General features: G+C 42.6%; 1 protein-coding gene across 1 annotated transcript in view; it reads left to right on the top strand.

Moving 5' to 3' along the window:
• The first annotated feature begins 4,753 nt into the window (after positions 1 to 4,753).
• The window catches only part of GPR83 (G protein-coupled receptor 83), a 414,413-nt gene continuing 399,536 nt past the window's right edge, over positions 4,754 to 19,630 (top strand). Inside the window, exon 1 of the mRNA XM_085624060.1 lies at positions 4,754 to 5,456. Within this exon, the coding sequence (XP_085480186.1) occupies positions 5,070 to 5,456 (387 nt within the window). The 5' untranslated portion in view covers positions 4,754 to 5,069. The remainder of the gene's footprint in view (positions 5,457 to 19,630) is intronic.

Raw genomic sequence — 19,630 nt, 5'->3', positions numbered from 1 at the left:
CGCTTCAATCATGAGCATGAAAGCCTTGGAGGTAACAAAAGAGCCATTGACATAATTGAAAAGCTTTCAGAAGGAAGCAATGCCTACTCCAGCAACATTCATTCAGGTGTACTCAATGGTTTCAACAGTCAGTCCATTCAAGAGACCTTTTTATGGTGTTCTGTACGTTCTAGCAACATTTATATATTTTCTATAGCACACTTGGCACCTTTTGCATTATTCTATGCAAAATATATAAGCACCAATACTGTATTTCTCTATAAAGATGTTTGCATGTTGGTCAGAACAAATACTTAAGTAATTCACTACTACAATAATACCATATACAATAGGTACACAGAAAAACATAGATTAAAGAGGGGACACCACATGTAATAAATAGCATATTAACACACTATCAGAGTGAAAGTAGTGTGTTGTAAATGGGCAGTTAATAATAATATGAACACAAAGAAACCTTTCTAGTAAGTGAGACGCCACATATAAAACACACACCTAATATATTGATAGGCTCAGTATTCACATGCAATATGTGCACTCAAGATTACTACACAAAGTGAGGCCTTAAGCAATATGCATTGACAGCATATTAAAATACTTTTGGCTCTGTTTATCAATTTTTTGTTCTGAAAGAAATCCATTAGTTGAGACTCTAGTACTAAGGAACAGATAGATAACTCATGAAATTAAATCATGGGGAAGGTTTAAAAAGAAAAAAGCATTAATAATGCAGTGACTTATCAATGAGTTGAAGTTGAATTAAAAGGACATTAATCAGGTAACATATATGTAGGTAGGCTGTGGGATATACATTTTTGCCGCTTGCATTTATACTGTGTTTCACTTGTTTTTGTATGTGTGTGGTGTGTGGCTGTTAAGAGCAGGGAAAGCACAAAATTCTAGTAAATACAGTATTCAGACCTATCTACACAGATGCTGGCTCCATGAAGGATTGTATAAGTTTACACTGTGATAGGTTGACGCTAACATTTTTATTATTTTAATATTGGATCAGGTCCTGGGTGGTGGGGGCAAAATAATTATGAGAGCAATTTATTGTCCCGAAGTGAAGGTGCCGGTGTGCGCTGAATGGCCATTGGGCTGTGGGAGAGATTAATGTAAGGCAGCACAGCTCCATGAGTGGGGGTGCAGAATGTGCCTTCTCATAAAGCTGAAGCTATTGTAGAAGTTTCGGTTAATCTAATAATAATTGTGCATCATTATACAATGCACATACTAGTAATCAACTCTCCAATTCACATGTATACACTTTTCTGATGCTATTGCCTTTGAAACGATTTTGCTATGATCTGTCGAAAGGTGTGCGGACAGAATATCGAGTTGGAAATGTTGAACTACAGAAATAGCGACAGCAAGAGTATTATGGTCAAGAATATCGATTTTAAGGTAAGAAATATTGTTTAAAAAAATTAAGAACTCATTAATATCATTCGCAAAAATATTGTTGTTTAAAATATCGATTTTATAATTAGTGTTATGTATTTTAGTATATCTTTTAAATGCATGTGATGTATTTTTTGTATAAGAATTGTTTATGTTTTTTAATATGTGTTAAATTTTTAGTAGTTATCACTTTTATTTTAATTAAGTGTTGTGTTTTTTAGTTCCATAGCGGGTTGTGAGTTTATAGGGGAATAGGGTAGGAAGATATTTAATTATAATAAATTAATGATTATTTTATTTATTAATATTTATTTCATTGAGATTTCCTATTGTTAATTGTGGGAAGCAGTTTATTATTAATTCATTATTAATTGGTTGTTAATTAATATTAATTAATTAATTGCTAAGTAATCATGGTAATTGTGTAATTTTTTTAGGTGCGGGTTGTGGGGTTTATAGGGGTAAAGGGTGGGAAGTAATTTATTTTTAATTAATTAATAATAAGTTGTTAATTAGTATTAATTAATTAATTGAAAATTAAATTGAACATTAATTATGGAAATTGAGCAATTAATTTTAGGTGCAGGTTGTGGGGTATATAGGGATAAAGGGTGGGAAGTAATTTATGTTTAATAAATTAGAAATTAATTGTTAATAAATATTTATTAATTCATTGTAAATTAACCATGGAAATGGTGTGATTGATTTTAGGTGAGGGTTGTGGGGTTTATGGGGGTAAAGGGCAGGAAGTAATTTATGTTTAATTCATTAATAATTAGTTCTTAATTCATATTCATCAATTAATTGAAAAAAATATGGAAATTGTGTAATTAATTTTGGGTGTGGGTTGTGGGGTTTATAAGGGTAAAGGGTGGGAAGTAATTTATGTTTGATTAATTATTAATTTGTTGATCATTATTGTTAATATTAATTAATTGATATTTAATTAGTGTAATTGTTTATATTTTTTGTGTGTGAGTTTTACTTTCATGGGGTAAAGGGTGGGGAGTAAATTAATTTTACTTTTTTTATAATTAGTTGTTAAATACTATTAGTTTGTTAATTGAAAATACGTTTTAATTGTGCAATTATTTTTTTTACAGTTTAATTTTAGCTGTGGTTTGTGGGGGTGATAGGCGTAAAGTGTGGGAAGTTTATACATTTTTATGAGTTTTATTTAGTTTTTTAATAATAATATTTCTTTAATTGGCAATTAATGATGTTAATTATGTAAGAAAAATGTTCTTAATTTAGATGTGGGTTGTGAATTGTGTGGTGCTATAGAGTAGGAAATAAAAAAAGTAAATTCATGTAAGAATTAATGTTTTTGTTTCTAAATAATTTCTAATTAAAAATATTTAGTTGTTTGAAAATTATTTTTTATTTAATTAATATATTTGTAGGTATTTGTCATATGTATGTAACATTATATTATGATTTTTTTAATTGTATTTATTTCGTTTTTTAATATTTTGTTAATATTTTATTTGCTTTTAATTTTGAACTGACTGGAGTGAGAATGTTAATTGTTACCCCTCCACAATCAAACACTTTCCCTACTGTTGCACTGATTGGAGTGGGAATAGTAAATTTTACCCTGCCACTATCAACACTTTCCCTACTGTTGCACTCACTGGAGTGGGAATAGTAATTTGTACCCCTCCGCTATCCAACACTTTCTTTACTGTTGCACTCATTGGAATGGGAACAGTAATTTGTATCTCTCCGCTATCCAACACTTTCCCTATTGTTGCACTCACTGGAGTGGGAATAGTAATTTTTACCCCTAGGCTATCTAACACTTTCCCTACTGTTACACTTATTGGGGTGGGAATAGTAATTTTTACCCCTCCACTCTCCAACACTTTCCCTATTGTTGCACTCACTGGAGTGGGAATAGTAATTGTTACCCCTAGTCTATCTAACACTTTCTCTACTGTTGCACTGATTTGAGTGGGAATAGTGAATTGTATTCCTCTGCTATCCAACGCTTTCCCTACTGTTGCACTCACTTGAGTGGGAATAGTAAATTTAACCCCTCCACTATCCAACACTTTCCCTCTTGTTGCACTCATTGGAGTGGGAATAGCCATTTTTACCCGTTCGCTATCCAACACTTTCCCTACTGTTGCACTGACAGGAGTGGTAAATTTAAGTATAAAGATTTTTAAATAGTTTGTTTTAATTTATAGTATAATGTTTTTTAATAGATTTTAATGCGATTGGTATTTATATATTTGAACATTTTTATGTAGTTTTTTAATTATAAAATAAATTTAAATTAATAGTGTAATAATTGTTTTAAATTAAATATATATATTATTATTATGAATGTGTGTTTAACTTTTTTTATTAAGTTTATTTGTTAAAATGTATATTAAATCTACTTAATTTTTTTAATTAATTGTATTATTTAATATATTTAATATTTATTATTTTATTTATTATATATACAAAAATCGACCAGACTCTGCTTTTCATAAAACAATATTGAATTATTAACATCTGCAATCTGAGACAGGGTGACCTAGTTTGTGCACTGTGTATAAATAAACCCTATTCAAAGCTCTCTTTTTTTTGTTTTTACTGATTATGACATACAAAGTTAGATAGGGAGCAATCTTGTTTCCCTGGCTGTACGTGTGTATTTTTCAACTGAAATATGGACAAATTATGTGTCCATGCTGTCAGGGCTGCAAGTTCAATAGCTGTGCATATTAACTCAATACAGTCAAAAAGAATGAAATGTGTAAAGAAGCTTAAATAGCTAAAGATGCGCACGTGTCAGTAACACATCTGTTTTCAGTAGAGTGTAGTATTAAATTATATCTGCCTACGTCACTCACCAAAACATACAGACATCAAAACACGAATGCAAGTTTTTCAATTAAACACATTTGGAAATATACAAAATGCAAACTCTTTGTTACCCTCCAAAAAATAAAATGGATATAAAGGTCTGTAAGATGAGAAAACCATGATTTTTGACTAACTATACACCAGCATGTAAAAAATAAATCCAGAAGCCCTAATCGAAACAGAGAGAACAAAACACAGAGAAACCCCAACACGCTCTAAGAGCAGAGTTTAATGCCAGACAACGACCTGCACTGAATACAAAGGTGCTCCAGAGAAAGTAGATAGGCGCCTTTCCTGCCTTCGCTCCCCTGGCCGGCGAATGGGTTTTGCTTCTGAGGGTGTGCTGGGCACATTTGAATTAAAAACCGAGTGGGAGTCAAGTCTGACAAGCAGGAGCGCCGTGGGGGTGGGGAGCGATTAGACCTGTCCAATCGCGCGGGCTCCTGGTTAGGAGCGGTGCGTGGAAGCGGCGCGCGGCGGAGATATAAGAAGTCTGATAAAGGCTGCAAGATGACAGCACCGCACCCAGACGGGCCGGCGGCGTGCTCCGGCTGCAGCCGCGTGCCGATACCATCGGGAGCAGGCGCACCAATATCCTGCTCTGGCGTGCGAGTGTGGGATATGAACATTGCTTGTGATAAGGACCGTAGGAGGGGCGGCTTCCTGCTTCCGAGGTTAGTTTATGAAGAAGAGTCCATGTGGTTGGGCGATTGACTCCTGGTCTTCGTGCATCTAGGCGCTCAGCATCGTTTGAGGGACATTTTCTTGAAGCAAAGGTAAAAAACACAAAAGTTGTGCTTCAGAAAATGGTGACCCGTCTAGTCTGGTTGTCTCTGCCATACCTGGCCATGGCGTTGGAACGTACCGGAAGTTCACCTTACAACAGAACTTTCCAAGGGCCCTTCAAAGTGCCGAATATATCCAGTTTGTTTTCCTGGGATAACTACACGCTGGCCGACTGGAGCAGCCTGGTGAACAGGAAGCGGTACGGGACGGAGTCGCAGAACCCGACGGCGAAAGCCCTCCTGGTCGCGGCGTACTCCCTCATCATCGTATTCTCTTTGTTTGGGAACATGCTGGTGTGCCACGTCGTGATCAAGAACAAGCGGATGCACTCCGCCACCAGCCTCTTCATCCTCAACCTGGCCGTCGCCGACATCCTGATCACTCTCCTGAACACCCCCTTCACTCTGGTAAGGGTTCACGTTTGCATGCTTCCATGCTCGTATCAAACTGCACCCCTTATCCGCTCCCAGAAGGAGCTGAACACCCATCTCTTCAAACAACACCTCTTTAGAGGTCGTAGGTCAACCACCTGGTGGAAGTACCACACCTAGAGTTCCCAGCCCTTCACTTTCCCACCTTCATTCAGCTCTGCCACTATGCTTAGTTTCCTGCCCTCTCTGCAAGATTCACACCAGCACCTTTGACGTCTCTGCTGTACACCACTGTATCCGTCTGTAATGCAACTTGAGCTCATGTAAAGCGCTCTGAGACCTTCGGGTCGAGTTCGTGCTATATAAAACTACAAAAAAAACCTCGAATGGTACTGTTTTCCAGATCCCTTTGTTAGCACTACCCACTCTATAACCCCTGCAGTGTACAGTACTTTTGGTTTTGTGGCTAACTTTGTGCTAAATAAATCACATGCATTTAGCCACATCTATTTCTAGATGTCTATATGATATATTGCAGAGACAGACATATAAACGCTGTAGTTATGGTTGGGCCAGATTTTCACTGGAAAGGCAAATTTTTTGTTTTCTTTATACGTTTGGCGCTGTTCGACAAATCTGCCCAAACATACCCCGCCCCCTCTCAAATAAACATCCGATTTGGCTTCGGCATAGCAAGTTTCGTTTAGATCCCTCAAGAGGTAGACAGAATGTAAGGATGGAGCAAAAAGGGACGTTTCACATTTCAATTCCCATTCAATTCTGTGTTCTGATATGCAGAAAAAACGGCTGCATTGAATGGCAGGAAAATATAACTTTAATTGAGGAAGTCAATTTCCTAAGTTTGTTGTAAAAACATGTAGTTTTTGAGAAGATAGCGTTGACATTTTTTTTGGGGGGTGGACTTGGAAGAGTTAGAAATTGTAGATATTTAGACCATAAATCCGTGACTGTCCCTGGAACCTGGGTTCACTGACCACCCACAGAATAACTAAAAAATGAACACATCTGATTGGATCAGGAAGATCTTTTGCTGTTATCCTTTTTGGGTCAGAGAACCCAAAGCCTAGGTTGTGGACCTCAATATTTCCATTGGCTTGCTGCAATAGAGAAAATCTGTAACACCCACTTCTTGCAGCTCTATCCCGCATCCTGAAAATAAAAAAGTAAGAGAGACATAAGGGACAGCAGGGGAAGTAGCACCCCCTCACCCATGGCTCGGGAGATGGGGGACCAAAGGGACCCCCTCTCAGATTATAATTAAAAAAATATCATTTTGTTGCTGGGTTCGCAGACCCAGAGCCAACGTTCATTGACCCCAACATCGCTCTAAGGTAAAAAAATCCAGCTTCGTTGCTCATGAACCCGAGATAAGGGCTCGTGGGCTCATGTTGGACTCCCTCGTGGGTTCATAAACCCTAGCGCAGGGTTCAGGGACCCACACAAGCTTGTGGGCCTTTGTCGGACCTTCTCACAAGCTTTCCCTATCAGGTACTGGGTCTGCAATTCCTGTGGGTGGTCCAACAACGCCGGTGAGACTGTGGGTGCTGGTGAACCCACACAGGCATCCGTTAACACCCCTTCCTCAAAAAATAATCAGGACAGCCTCTGCTTGGCCACCGAAAGACCATGCACAGTAAGAGTTGGCCAGCAGCTAGACCCTGGGCCAGCACCTGCTGACAAGCCAAAGGGCATATTCATTGGGGAGGGTGGTGGGTGGTGGGGTGGCAGCCCAGGGCCGGTTGGATACCTGTGCCAAGTCCTTGCACGACCCCTTGCTGTGTGCGGTTGAAGGATCATGACTGATCAATATTTATACCGATAATAACTACACCTAAAAGTACGATGTAATGAATAATTCATATTTAATCCACTAAATAATACTACATTCATAGTTTCATGGGTAATGCGCTGTGCAATTTCATCTGTAAGATTATATGACATTTGTAATTGCATCTGACACATCAAGGGTGTAGTCATGAACTTTGCATTTGGAGTGCAAATAATGGTGTAAATGGCTGCTGTGTGAGAAGCATGATGGAACTAACCATAACTTCTGAATTTCAGTGGCTTTTCAGTTTTAATTTGCAAACATAACTGTAAAACTGCAATTTAGTCTATTTTTTAAAATAATGTCCGTTTCTTTTTTTTAAAACCACAGCTAACCATAACTTCACCTTAACCTTGTTTTTTTTCTAGTGAAGAAAGACAGATAGATGGATAGATTGATAGACAGACAGACAGAGATAGATAGATAGATAGATAGATCTTCTACATGAGGTACCTAGTAGCATTTAGAGAAAGTCAAGGACTTAAGCACACTCTTTAAGTCAAGACACTCACATAGTGAGCAAAAGAACGATGGACTAAAACCAGATGTCTTGACTAGGGGTGAGTGGTTGAAAAGTTTCAGCGCTCCGCCCATCATCTTGTTGTGTTTGCTATGTACACCCTAAGTGGCTGAAAGTATGCCCAGATGTGGGTCCCTTGCTCGCTGTGCCACTGGATTCAAGCAAGCCTGTCAGATGAGGGGTGAATCCCCAAAACCGGTCCTAGGATGCTTGTTTCTGGTCCTGGGAGGACCTGGCCTGGCAGTTCGGGTTGGACTGTCCCATCAGGAGCAGGGTCAAGACTGATTTGCATATGGCTGGGTCCAAACTTGGGTGGCAAAGTGAGCAAACAACAATGGGTTCGTACCAACTTCATTTATTTTAGGTTAGAGGTTTTCATATGCAGAACCAGTAGAGGTCCGTGGAGGGAGTTCCGTGGGGCGGTGAGGCGGGGCGGGGGAGGGGCAGGGTGGGGAAATGTAAACACCGGAATATGGATGAACGGAGGCAAGTACACATTTAAATAAATAAAACGAATTACTTTGCGCGCGCTGCATCGCAAAATGCGATGTAGCGCGCGCAACGAAATTCGGTTTATTTATTTAAATGTGTACTTGCCTCCGTTCATCCATATTCCGGTGTTTACATTTCCCCACCCTGCTCCTCCCCCGCCCCGCCTCACCGCCCCACGGAACTCCCTCCACCGACCACTACTGTGCAGAACCCCCTTCAGTAAAACCATTTGATGGAGTCGGCGCCATCAGGAAATATTTTGACTCAATTTATATGTTAAATATAGTATCAATCCATTGTGCACTTTATTCAAGGGACATAGACACACATTGTAAACCTGAAGTCCTTTTATATTTCTCATAATACAATATAATACAATAAATGCAGTGGATCATTGTGGAGCGAGCAAACTGTTTGAAGATGTGCAGGTGGAGGCATCTAAAAGAAAAATCCAAAATAATGTTCTGTGTAGGATTTGATCTCATAATGAGGGCAGTAAGTAAAAGTGAAAACCTTGCCAGTGAGCGAGACAGACATCTAAGGTAATTTGCTGGGAAAGAGAAGGTTGAGGATTGTATCCCCCAGACATTTTGACAAAAAAACATGCTCGTTGTAACTGTTTCATTTTCTCACAGTGGCACATGAAACACATTTTGCCCATTTTGTTCGCAGGACCTTATTGGTTAGAAGAAGAGACGTTGAAGCAGCCGCAGGCTACCTGCTTACCAGTGATTCATGAGTACATGGACAGCCTTCGTGCCCCTCAAGGGACTGAGGAGAGCCCACTGTTGTGGACATGTCATATATCTCACATATAGCGCTAGGAGCAGCAGAGTGCTATTCAGAGCCCAGCTGTGTATAAGAAGAACATCTCAAAGACAAGATGCTCTACAGAGAGCAGTGATTGGGAGAGAGAGGGTTGTTTTACAATTTGAGGAAAAGAGATAAAACACATTTCCTCAGAATCTCACAATTTTAGTCACGTGCATAAGCCCTGTATAAGGTTGGTAATTCAGCCATTATTTCAAATGTCCTTTCCAGGAAGTGACATGCTTTCTACAGACACCCTGCTAACATATGCTGAAAACATAACAACATCCTGCAGTTTTACTTCATAAATCTGCAAGTGAATCATATCGTTGTTTACATTGTATATCTGTGTTTCTTAGAAAGTGCATTTGGATCAATTGTGTTATTTCTAACAGTTGCCAAGGACGCTATGTAAATTGCGTCCTTGGGATGCTTGCTGGCACCAGTGCTTGTTTTGTAGAGAGAGGACGTGCTAGCACCATTCAGTTACCTAGAGAATGCGTTTTTGCAATCTTTTAGAAAGGAGAAGGAGAATGCCTTACACATCCATGACCTTCCACAGCATATGCGTTTTGGAAGAAACTCAGAGAAAATTATCAACATGCAAAATATTTGTAGTTTGAACATCAGAATAATATTTCTCCCACTGTGATGGTACACATGTGTGGTCCTAATACTGTCATGCATTTATGGAAACATCAAGCTCTTTATGAACATTATACTGTCTCATAATTGGGACTTAAATAATAGCCAGACACTAATACTCTCAAATCATGCCTGCTACATCACACTTACGAACTTCAGACAGAGTGAAAGGCTACAGGGCTGGGCTGCACATTTGAGCCCCAACAACAGGTGTGACACAAATAGTTGGGGAATGTGACCCCATCAGCTGAAAATATTTCCCATGTGAAGTTCTCCACAGACACTGTAAGCACCTGTGCAAGGGGACGGAGGTGCAATAGGCACACATTGAGCCACAGCTAATCTGATGGTTCTGTGGCTGCACAGGCAGGGATTTCATGACCTCTGCATGGGACACTGTAGGTTTGAAGCTCAGACTGAGCCAAATGTGGTTGTCCCCCCCGATTTAAACTGCCTTTATCAGTGTCTGCTCAGAGGCAGCCCATGTCTCCCCTTTGAACAAATTGCATCCATCCCACTCACAAGAGGGTGAGTTCTCTCTCAGGCTCACTGGGCACTGATTCTATCCAGGATTCTCCGTGCCACTTTCCAATGAGCGTGCTGAGACGTAGTGGGCCTTTAACATTATGGGGCCGATTATGATGTCGGTCGGAAAGCCTCCGACCACTAGTTTGAGGCTTTCCAACTGACACAGTCGATTTGCAGTCCGACTATGATGTCAGCAGTCGGAACTTAAACCGACCGCTCATTCCGACGTGGTTCCAACCGGCTCTTGGAGTCTTCCAGGCAGTCGGAACCGCACCGTAATATGCTATGCATGGCATTTCCGCCATCGGGATTACCATGTCGGTTTCCCACAGCCTTTCCATGTCAGCCTTTCCAACATGGGAAAGCTGTCGGAAAGTGATTTTGCCTCCACGGCCTATGGGTGGTGGTCGTGGGGGTACCTAGGATACCCCCCTGCACTGTGTGGCAGGCACCATGGGGTGGCTGCCAAAAGGTGCAGGCTTTTACACACGCCCCTATTTCTATATAGGTACCTGCATTACGTCTGGTTTATGACTGTGACACAATTTCCCACAGAGAACAGTGGGAATCTGACCGAACAGTGTTCGGTGACCGGTCACATTGTAATCAGACCTCAGGTCGGTCGGTCCTGAGTCGGAGACGGTGTCGGTCGGAAGCAACTCTGACCAACATGTTAATAAGCCCCTATGTGTGCCCCACTTCATGTGTGATCGCATTCAATGAGTCTCCATGTTCTCGTTGCCCATGTGAATGCTGTATTACTTTAGAGAATGTGCCAGGGCAACAGCTTACCATCACCAGCATGGAGCCAGCCGCCTTGGGCTAATAAGTCTCTTGTGCTTCTAGTGGATGGCAAAAACTCATGCTCAGTGGCACTGATTCTAGGATCAGGCTGTGGCATTGTTTAATAGACACCTATCTTGGATAGATAACGTCACATGTACAATGATAATACCTTAAAATCATGGATTGATAATGAGCATTAGCTTGGAATTATTGACTCTATGAAGAGGATGTACCTCCAAGGCTCAGCCCAGCCCTCAACATTTAGAAGATGTCTCCTCTGGTGATCTACCACCCTTGAATGATTTGGGTGATTCTGAGGACACGTCCTTTGACGCCACTCTGAAGCTATGGTTGCAAAGAAACACATATCTTGTCAAGTACTGCATAGTAGGACAGTAGGTGCTGATCTTGGTCGTATGCTACTGTTACTTCGCAGACCATACATAGGGATGCATTACTTCATGGGAACACATTTAGCATTACATATGTATATATTCGTATATACATATGGATATAAATATATATCAATATATATGTATATCCACTGAAAAACCCCAAAGGCTAAAGGGACGTTATAGTTAGGTGAACATTTCAGCGAAATCATGACACTGCTAATTTACAAGCCCATTGCTCCCCGGTGCGTCACTTTTATTACGCAATGGAGGCACAATGAGTTTGGCCATATTTACAAGACCACGTAAAGTCACCCTGCGTGACTTTTCATGGCCTTTTAAATATGGGCCAGTTTCACGCATTACTCTGCCTGAAAGGGGCGTTCCATGGGTGTTGTTGTGAGTGTTCCTATGCATCATCCATGGAACTTGACGCATTCCCAGATTGACAAAAAATTTTAAAACTTGGGATGCATCGGAATCCACCCAGTGGAGGTGTAGGAATGGTGCAACGAGGATAAATACTTTAATTTCTCCTAATTTTTTCCTCTTTCGATGCGTGTTGCATAGGCCTGCTGCACAGGCACCCTTGAAAAATGATGCGAATGCGGTGGCGCATGGCAGCCAATAGTGTGCTGTGAACTATTAAAGCCCAAAGATCCTCAAATAAATAAGAAGAACATCATATAAACTGCAATAAAGAAAGAAACAGAAACCCATATGTAATGTCTATAAGAGTCAAGTAACTTGCGAAGATGAAGGACCTGAAGATTCCATATGGTCCGTCTTGTGGAAGTCTATGAAGCTTTGTAGACGTATGGGATCTTCATATGTTGTTGTTCTGTTGTTGTAAGTAACTTTAAAGAGACAAGGGTGGAAAAGACCATATCTGGCTCCCATTGAGCGAATATCTTGTCTCATACCGAGGAAGGCATTACGTCGAGCTGCAGTAGCTTTGGCATAATCTTGTGCAAAGAATAGTGTCGAGCCAGACCATGAAATCTGCTGAATAGCTTTAACTGCTGCCAACACTTTTAGCAGATCCGTATATTCAAGAAAGTAAAGGATAACTCCTCTTGGTCGATGCGAAGATGAAGCATTTGAGGGAGGGCGACCCAACCTGTGTGCGCGTTGTATGTTAAGCACGGTGTCCTCTGGCATATGAAGAATTCTGGGGAGGAAAGATTTAAAGAAAGTGAGAGAGTCTTTACCTTCGGCCCCTTCCACCAAACCATAAATACGTATGTTGTTCCTTCTATTACGATTTTCAAGATCTTCAACTTGCTTTTGAAGTCCTGACACTTGAGATTGAAGAAGGGTAACACTTTTAGTGGTAACATTAATTGATGAAACATTTTGCTCTACTACTTTAGGTCTTGTATCAAGTTGGGACCACCTATCCAAAAGGACCTGCAGTTTGGTATTGGTTTCCTCAACAAAAGGTCTAAGGGCTCTTATTTCCTGTAATAACAATTCCATTGAAACAGGTGAGACTGGTTTGGGTGGCGACGGTGGGTCCTTTTTCAGTCGTTTCACAATAGACTTCCCAAGTGGCGCTTGAGCAGAATCCATTGTTGTGTTGTAGCTGTCTGATGTAAGTAGTCCTGAGTTTTCCAGTTTGGAAAATTCTGAGAAAAGTTTAGAATTTTTGATGAAAGAGCATTTTGGCTTAGCTACGATAGAAAGGGATCCTCTCGATCTTCCCATCAACCTAGAGTATGAGTTTAAAAAGGAATCCTGGGAAAAGACATGAGAAGTCGTGAGGAAACATGCAATAGACTGAGGAGCAGACTCTGTCCAAAAAGAGATGTATCTCGTGTGAAGAGAAAAAAAACACAAGCAGAACTGTAGGACCAAGATAGGTACTGTGCCAGAATATAATCCTTGAATTAACTTAAGTTTCTTGCCCTTGAAGATCAATGTAGCTACCTGAGCGTTAATAGAACACAGTCCTTGGTGTGCTTCTTACTTCATATAGGTTTAGTACAGAAATAGTCATATAAAAAAAAATATGTGAGGCAAAAATGAGGAAAGAAATCCTGGTTAAGGTGTTTTGCATGAAGAAATTGCAGAGGATATGGGTAAATTTAGCAGCGAAATACCAATGCTCAACATAGCAAGCTGATAAAGGCTTGTACAAAATGGCGGCTGCAACCACATCCCCTCATAGCATATACTTTAGTGAGGAGAAACTGGGTTTATAAGCTGGATTAAGTCCATGGGAGGATGAGGAACCAGAGTCATTGCGTGTAATAGATATCTTGGTTCGCATAAAAAAAAAGAAGCGTAGTTTGTCACGAATGCGGGAAGCTTTTGCGGCTCGTTCCGTGAAACAAAATGGCGGCCGCGATGTCGTGATGATGCGAGGAAGAATTTACCTGGCGAATAAATTGCTCTGTTGCGCTCAGAAAATGTGAACCGGGTCACATCCTTTTCAGCAGGTCCTTAGGGATACACTCCTTCGATGCGTTCGCATTAATGGCTGTAGAAACGAGAAACCTCCACACCGGTCCGGAGAGTCTCACCAGGACGCCGCCATGTCCGTCAGGCGCGAAGCCACACCCCCCTCATAATTATTTACTTTTAAGTTCTTTCACAATTAAGTGTGGTTGGCCATTTGCCCGTTGGCAAACTGGCCTAGGTTCAGGAGTTGGGTACCAAAGTTTTCATACATGTTCTATCCAGATTAATAAGTCACACATGCTGTACACGAAATGCACTCTAAGCGCAGCATCACATACGACTCCTGTCTCTACGGACAGGCTATAATCTTATGGCTGGTCCCTACAGACCAGTGTAATGTTAGCATTAATCAGATTAAACACAACAAATGCAAGCGATGCAGGGTAACCAAATGCTTTTACTCACGTGGCATGTCCGTGCGCTGGGGAGGCATGCATAGGGTATAACAATATTGCGCAGGGGTAGGATCTCCATATCACTCCTCCAAGGCACGCACCTGACCTTGCAAACTCTCACATCCTTGTGCAAACGTTGGATGGGCACAGTAGGTGGGACCACATACTACGGATACGCAAGGGGTACTTCAATATGGACAGACACTCCACACACACACACTCACAGATCTGAACAGCTGCTATGCAATATTGGAGGCTCCCCAGTGGTGTTAATATCACTATACGCCCTGAATACAGGTCTGTCTGCATATTTACACACACTGTTCCCGTCATTACTTTGCAATCCGTCGGCCCTCACATACTGGGGCGGAGACTATAACTGCACTCCCGACCTTGACCTGGACCGATCGTGCCCACCAATTCCTGGGGCACAATCCATTCCCCTATCGCAGCAAATGCAGGCATGGGCTACTAATATGCACCTGCTGAGTGCTTGGCGTGACAAATACCCCACAGGGCGGGTGTTCTCTCATTTCTCAGGGCTACACAACCTACATACAGGAATAGATGCAATATACTGCTTGCCAGTGGCTCTATCCATGGTTCCCCAAGTGGAATACCTCGCCCGTACACTTTCGGACCATAGCCCCCTGCAGTTGTAGTTAACATGGGGTGCACCTGGGGCCAGTATCCTGACATGGCGTCTCCCTACAGAGACTCTTAAAGATGCTGCCCTGCGTGCTTCCCTTTGGCAATCCATCAAAACATATTTTCAAACCAATGGAGGCACGGCATCTAACTCCAGTATGGAATGGGATGCATTCAAGGTAGTTTTGCGTGGGCTTGCGCATGTCCCTTACTAAAGAGCTGCTAGATTTAGAAGCTGAACTTCAAAGTCACGAGCGTCTTCCCCCCCCAGATCTGCATATTATACCTAGGCTTTCCTGTTTTCAGTTTCTATTTTTGGTAAATTCTGGTGTTTTTTTTTCAGTGTTTTCAATACCTTTAAAAACAGTGGTTATCAGTGGTTATACATTTTTGCATCATTAAAAACAATAGAAATAGTGATTTTCCGGTGTTTATGGAATGGTTTACTTTTCATTATTGCTCACTTTCTGCACTGATAGTGCATGTGTATAGACAGGGTTTATGAGGTCCAAATACATTTTTACAAATCAAACTTATTGTAGTACACCACACAATACTTCATTAGTGAGTCTGTGGTCATGCATGCTCGCTCTTTCCTTCCTATGTAACCGTTTATTTGTGAAAAGGCCCTCTCAACATTGTCACTTGAGACAGGCAACACCAAAACAGCCAGTACACAATTTGCTAACTCTGGCCAATGACATAGCTTTCCAAGCTAATACTGTTGCACCTGAAGATTGTGATTCTCTAGGACATATTTTACAACATATGTGTTGAATTTGGCGCATATGCCCTCAGTTATTGAAGCAGTCCAAAATGAAGCAGCATTTTTCAAAGTCTAGAGAAAATTCAGAAGGGGATCTAGAACCTATGCAGAGTACCTCAGTGGGGCTTCATTAACTTCAAATACCATGGTTGGTGAAGGGACATTTCTATGCATTGTTGCAAGCCATTTCCCATAGACTTTAAAATAACATTTCCTGAATTGCTCCTCAACATTTCCTTCCTTACCAAGTGGCAAGAATTCTACCATGCAGTATGTCACAGTGCCAAAGTCACTAAAAGTGTCGCCCAGCCTACTCTCAAGGAGATGTTTCAGATCTACAGCAATTACGCTGAACACTTGGTGGACTAGGGTGTTTTTAGCCTCTAGTGTCCACTACATCAGTCATGTATTCCTGTTAAACCTAAGCATGCAGTAGACTGTACTTTTTTCATATCACTATCAATATGTGACCAAAGATCATCACATTTCTTGCCTTTGGCCTCAGTACTAAGCAAAAATTCTGTACATGGTCGCCACATGGATAATATATCATTCACAGCCTCTAGGACTGAGAACCACTGGCTAAATGACACCGTTAGGATGACTCTTTCTTTGATGCCACACAAAGCATAAAATGAGAAATATTTGTACTTTAGTTCCTGGGCATACCAAAACAGTGCACCAGAATGGACTACAAAGTCAATGGCTTTCTTCATTAACTCTGAAGATTGTAAGGATACTTTCAGCATACCATCTAGCGAGTGACAAGGATCTCTTATAGGGAAGCCTTTCAGCTCAGGTATCGATTTTGACAGGTCATCATACAACTTTTTCATATACATAGCTGAATTACTGCAAATACAAACAATATCACTCCAATCTTTCTTGAACTCGGTATGAACTTTTTTGCAGCAGCATTCCAAGTGACACTGCGTTCCATGTTTACCAAACTTCTGGTGTCATGTTTTCACCACTATGTTCACACTGGGGATGGCTATTTTCCTTTCAGTGGGGTTTTATAAGTTATTATAGGTTTAAACCTAAAACCAGATAGCTTAATTACACCCTTAGTAACCATAGCTAAGTTATCCCACAAACCAGCATTGGACCAACTATGCCCCCTGGATTACAAACCTTACCTTGCTAGACAACACACTGAGGGAGCTAAAGCAGTTAAGATGCTAGCGTGGCTGCTGAAAAATGAAACAACACAAACTCCTATAACAGCCATTTATGCCCTTGACGGGCAACTGATAAACACACAAGCAGGGATCAATAGTTCCTTCCATACATATTACGCCGCATTATATAAGGCTTCTGCCCACCTTGATCAGCAGCAGATACGCCAATTCCTAGGATGTATTGCTCTCCCTAAGATCCCACAGACATACTACTAAGCTCTTGAGACACCCATATTGACAGACGAAATTACCAAGGCAATCCAGCAGCTGGCAAGAGGTAAAACCCCGGGGGCAGATGGGTGGCCCTTAGAGCTCTATGTACTGTTTAGCGCACAATTAAAACCACACCTACATTGACTCAACCAAGAGGCGTTCGATCGTGGTGTGCTACCACCATCCCTCCGAGAGGCAGTACTGGTAGTACTGCTTAAGCCCAGCAAAGATCCACTACAGATTAGCTCATTTCGCCCACTGTCCCTCCTGAATTCGGACTATAAAATACTGGGCAGAATGCTGGCAAACAGGCTTCTCGAAGTGGTGCAGCTCCCTGTGCATTCTGACAAGAACGGCTTTATCCCAGGTTGGAACACAGGTTAAATCTCCGTCGTCCCTTCAAGCCGCTAGATTTGGCGTAAACGGAGGTGGACCTGATGTGGATAGCCTCCCTGGATATCGAGAAAGCTTTTGAGACCCTGGGGTGGGACTATCTGCACACAGTTTTGGCAGGATATGGCATGGTTCCTCAGTTTCTGCGGTGGGTGAAGCTGCTGTATACCACACCGTGTGCGTGGGTGAAGACAGGCCGGATCATTTCCAAACCCTTTGAGATAGGGCAGGGCACCAGACAGGGCTGCCCCCTGTCACCAATTATTTTCGCCCTGGCCATGGAGCTCTTGTCATGTGCGCTCTGTAGTCGTGTTGTTGACTGGGGCATCAGAGCTCACAATCAATGGCACTTTGTCTTGTTATATGAAGGTGAATTGAAGTAAGCCGTTACTATTTCCAATGATACCTCTGTCCGCAGAACAAAGGATGGGCTTACCCAATACCCCACTCAACTGGTCCTGTGACTATTTCAAGTACTTGGGTGTGCAAGTTTACTACGCACAGACAGACCTGATAGAAGGGAATTTGTGTAGGGTGATCGGTAATGCCCACGCTACACTCCCATTTTAGACTGAGCTGCCCTTATTCCCCATGGGCCTCATGGCAGTATCCAAAATGATCCTACTACCTAGACTTCTGTATTTCATCACAGCCCTACTGTTGGACTTGGCCCTTTTGGCAGGTTCACCCCTAAACGTTTTGCCTGTCTCCTAGCCTTTTCCCTGTGTAATGTTGGTGGTTTTAGGCCACCAGGCACTTTAGCACGGTGGTCCAGTGTAAAGTGCGTGCGCTCTCTGTGTATGTGTGGTGAGATTGGCCTGCCCTCCCATAGGAATGCATGGGGATAAGTGTGTCCATGGTAATTCCTGGTATGAGAGGAGTGCAGGGTCGAGTTTAGTATGTATGAACTCGTGAGGATAAATGCTGCGCAATGGTGTGCGCAGATTTATGGTGACTGGTGGAGAAGTGCCACTTTTAGAAGATGGCATTTCTGTGTGCTATGGGTCTGCCTGCCTGATGTGAATTGCATGTCTGGCTTTTGAGTGACAGGGGCTGGTGAGGTGTGGGTGGCTCCAGGAGGGGCAGGGTGAGTCAGCACTAGGCTGAAAAGGGACATCTGTATTCTGAGTAGTGGGAAGGGAGGTCCCTGGTCCCTGAATAGGATTGTGCCTGCCCTAGTGAATGCTGGCTCCGCCCCCCTGTTGTGTGTCTGATGATGAGCCCCCACCTAACAATAGGAAAGAGGAGCTTGGTAAACAGAGTGCTCCAACACCAGTTGCATCTGGTTTCCCCAGCCCTGTGCTTTCAGACAAAGGAAAATGTCCTATAAATGAAGGGGCTGTGACCCCATGAAAGTGTTGTGCTTGTGCATACATTGGGGGGGGCACTCTGCCAGGAGGAACCGCCGCAGGACCCAGCTGCTGACTCCTGGGGGTTCCTGCGTGCTGGCCTGCCTGGCTGCGCTGTGCTGTGGTCCCCCAGCACCAAGGACCCTTTATTTCTTTGGCCTGCTTTTATTTTAAGGACTTTTATGGCCTAGCGCCTTGTGAGCGTTTTATTTTTATTTCTGAAGAGTGCTTTACTCTTATTTTTAAGGAGCGCTTTGCTTTCCGGAGGAGCGCGTGGGCTTTGCAGCTCGGAGCTGCACATAGTGGACAGGGGATCCCGAGCGTAGGGATTCCCCCGCATTTGCCGATTCCTGAGAGTGGGTGCCCACCCCACTGTTTATGGCACAACTGACTTTATCTTCTTAGCGGGTGCCCACCCCGCATTGGTGCCGTTCTGGTGGGTGCCCACCCCGCACTGGTGAAGAAAAGAAATCACCGCCGCAGCCCGGGGAGACAGAGCGTCGCAGTTGCGACGAGGAAGCTAGGCAGCCTGGCTTGGTGGTGGGTGGGGCCGCGAGACGGAAGCAGTCCGGATCCTCGCGGGCTCCAGAACGAAGTCCCGGTCCCAGGAAGGGGCGCGGGAGTGCTGCAGCATTCTGCTGGTAAAGGCGGAGGGGTCCGAGGCACATTGTCGGTGCCTGCCCCCGCCGCAGAGGAAGAAGTGATACCACCGGAGCCTCTCCAGCGGAGGAGAAGCTCAGAATACTGCCGCAGGAGCAAAGGAGTTCCCAGTGAGCCCGG

The sequence above is a fragment of the Triturus cristatus genome, chromosome 8 (assembly GCF_964204655.1).
Source record: "Triturus cristatus chromosome 8, aTriCri1.1, whole genome shotgun sequence".
Classification (NCBI taxonomy): Eukaryota; Metazoa; Chordata; class Amphibia; order Caudata; family Salamandridae; genus Triturus; species Triturus cristatus.
Note: the sequence above shows the minus strand (reverse complement) of the source record. Positions and strands in the feature narration are given on the sequence as shown.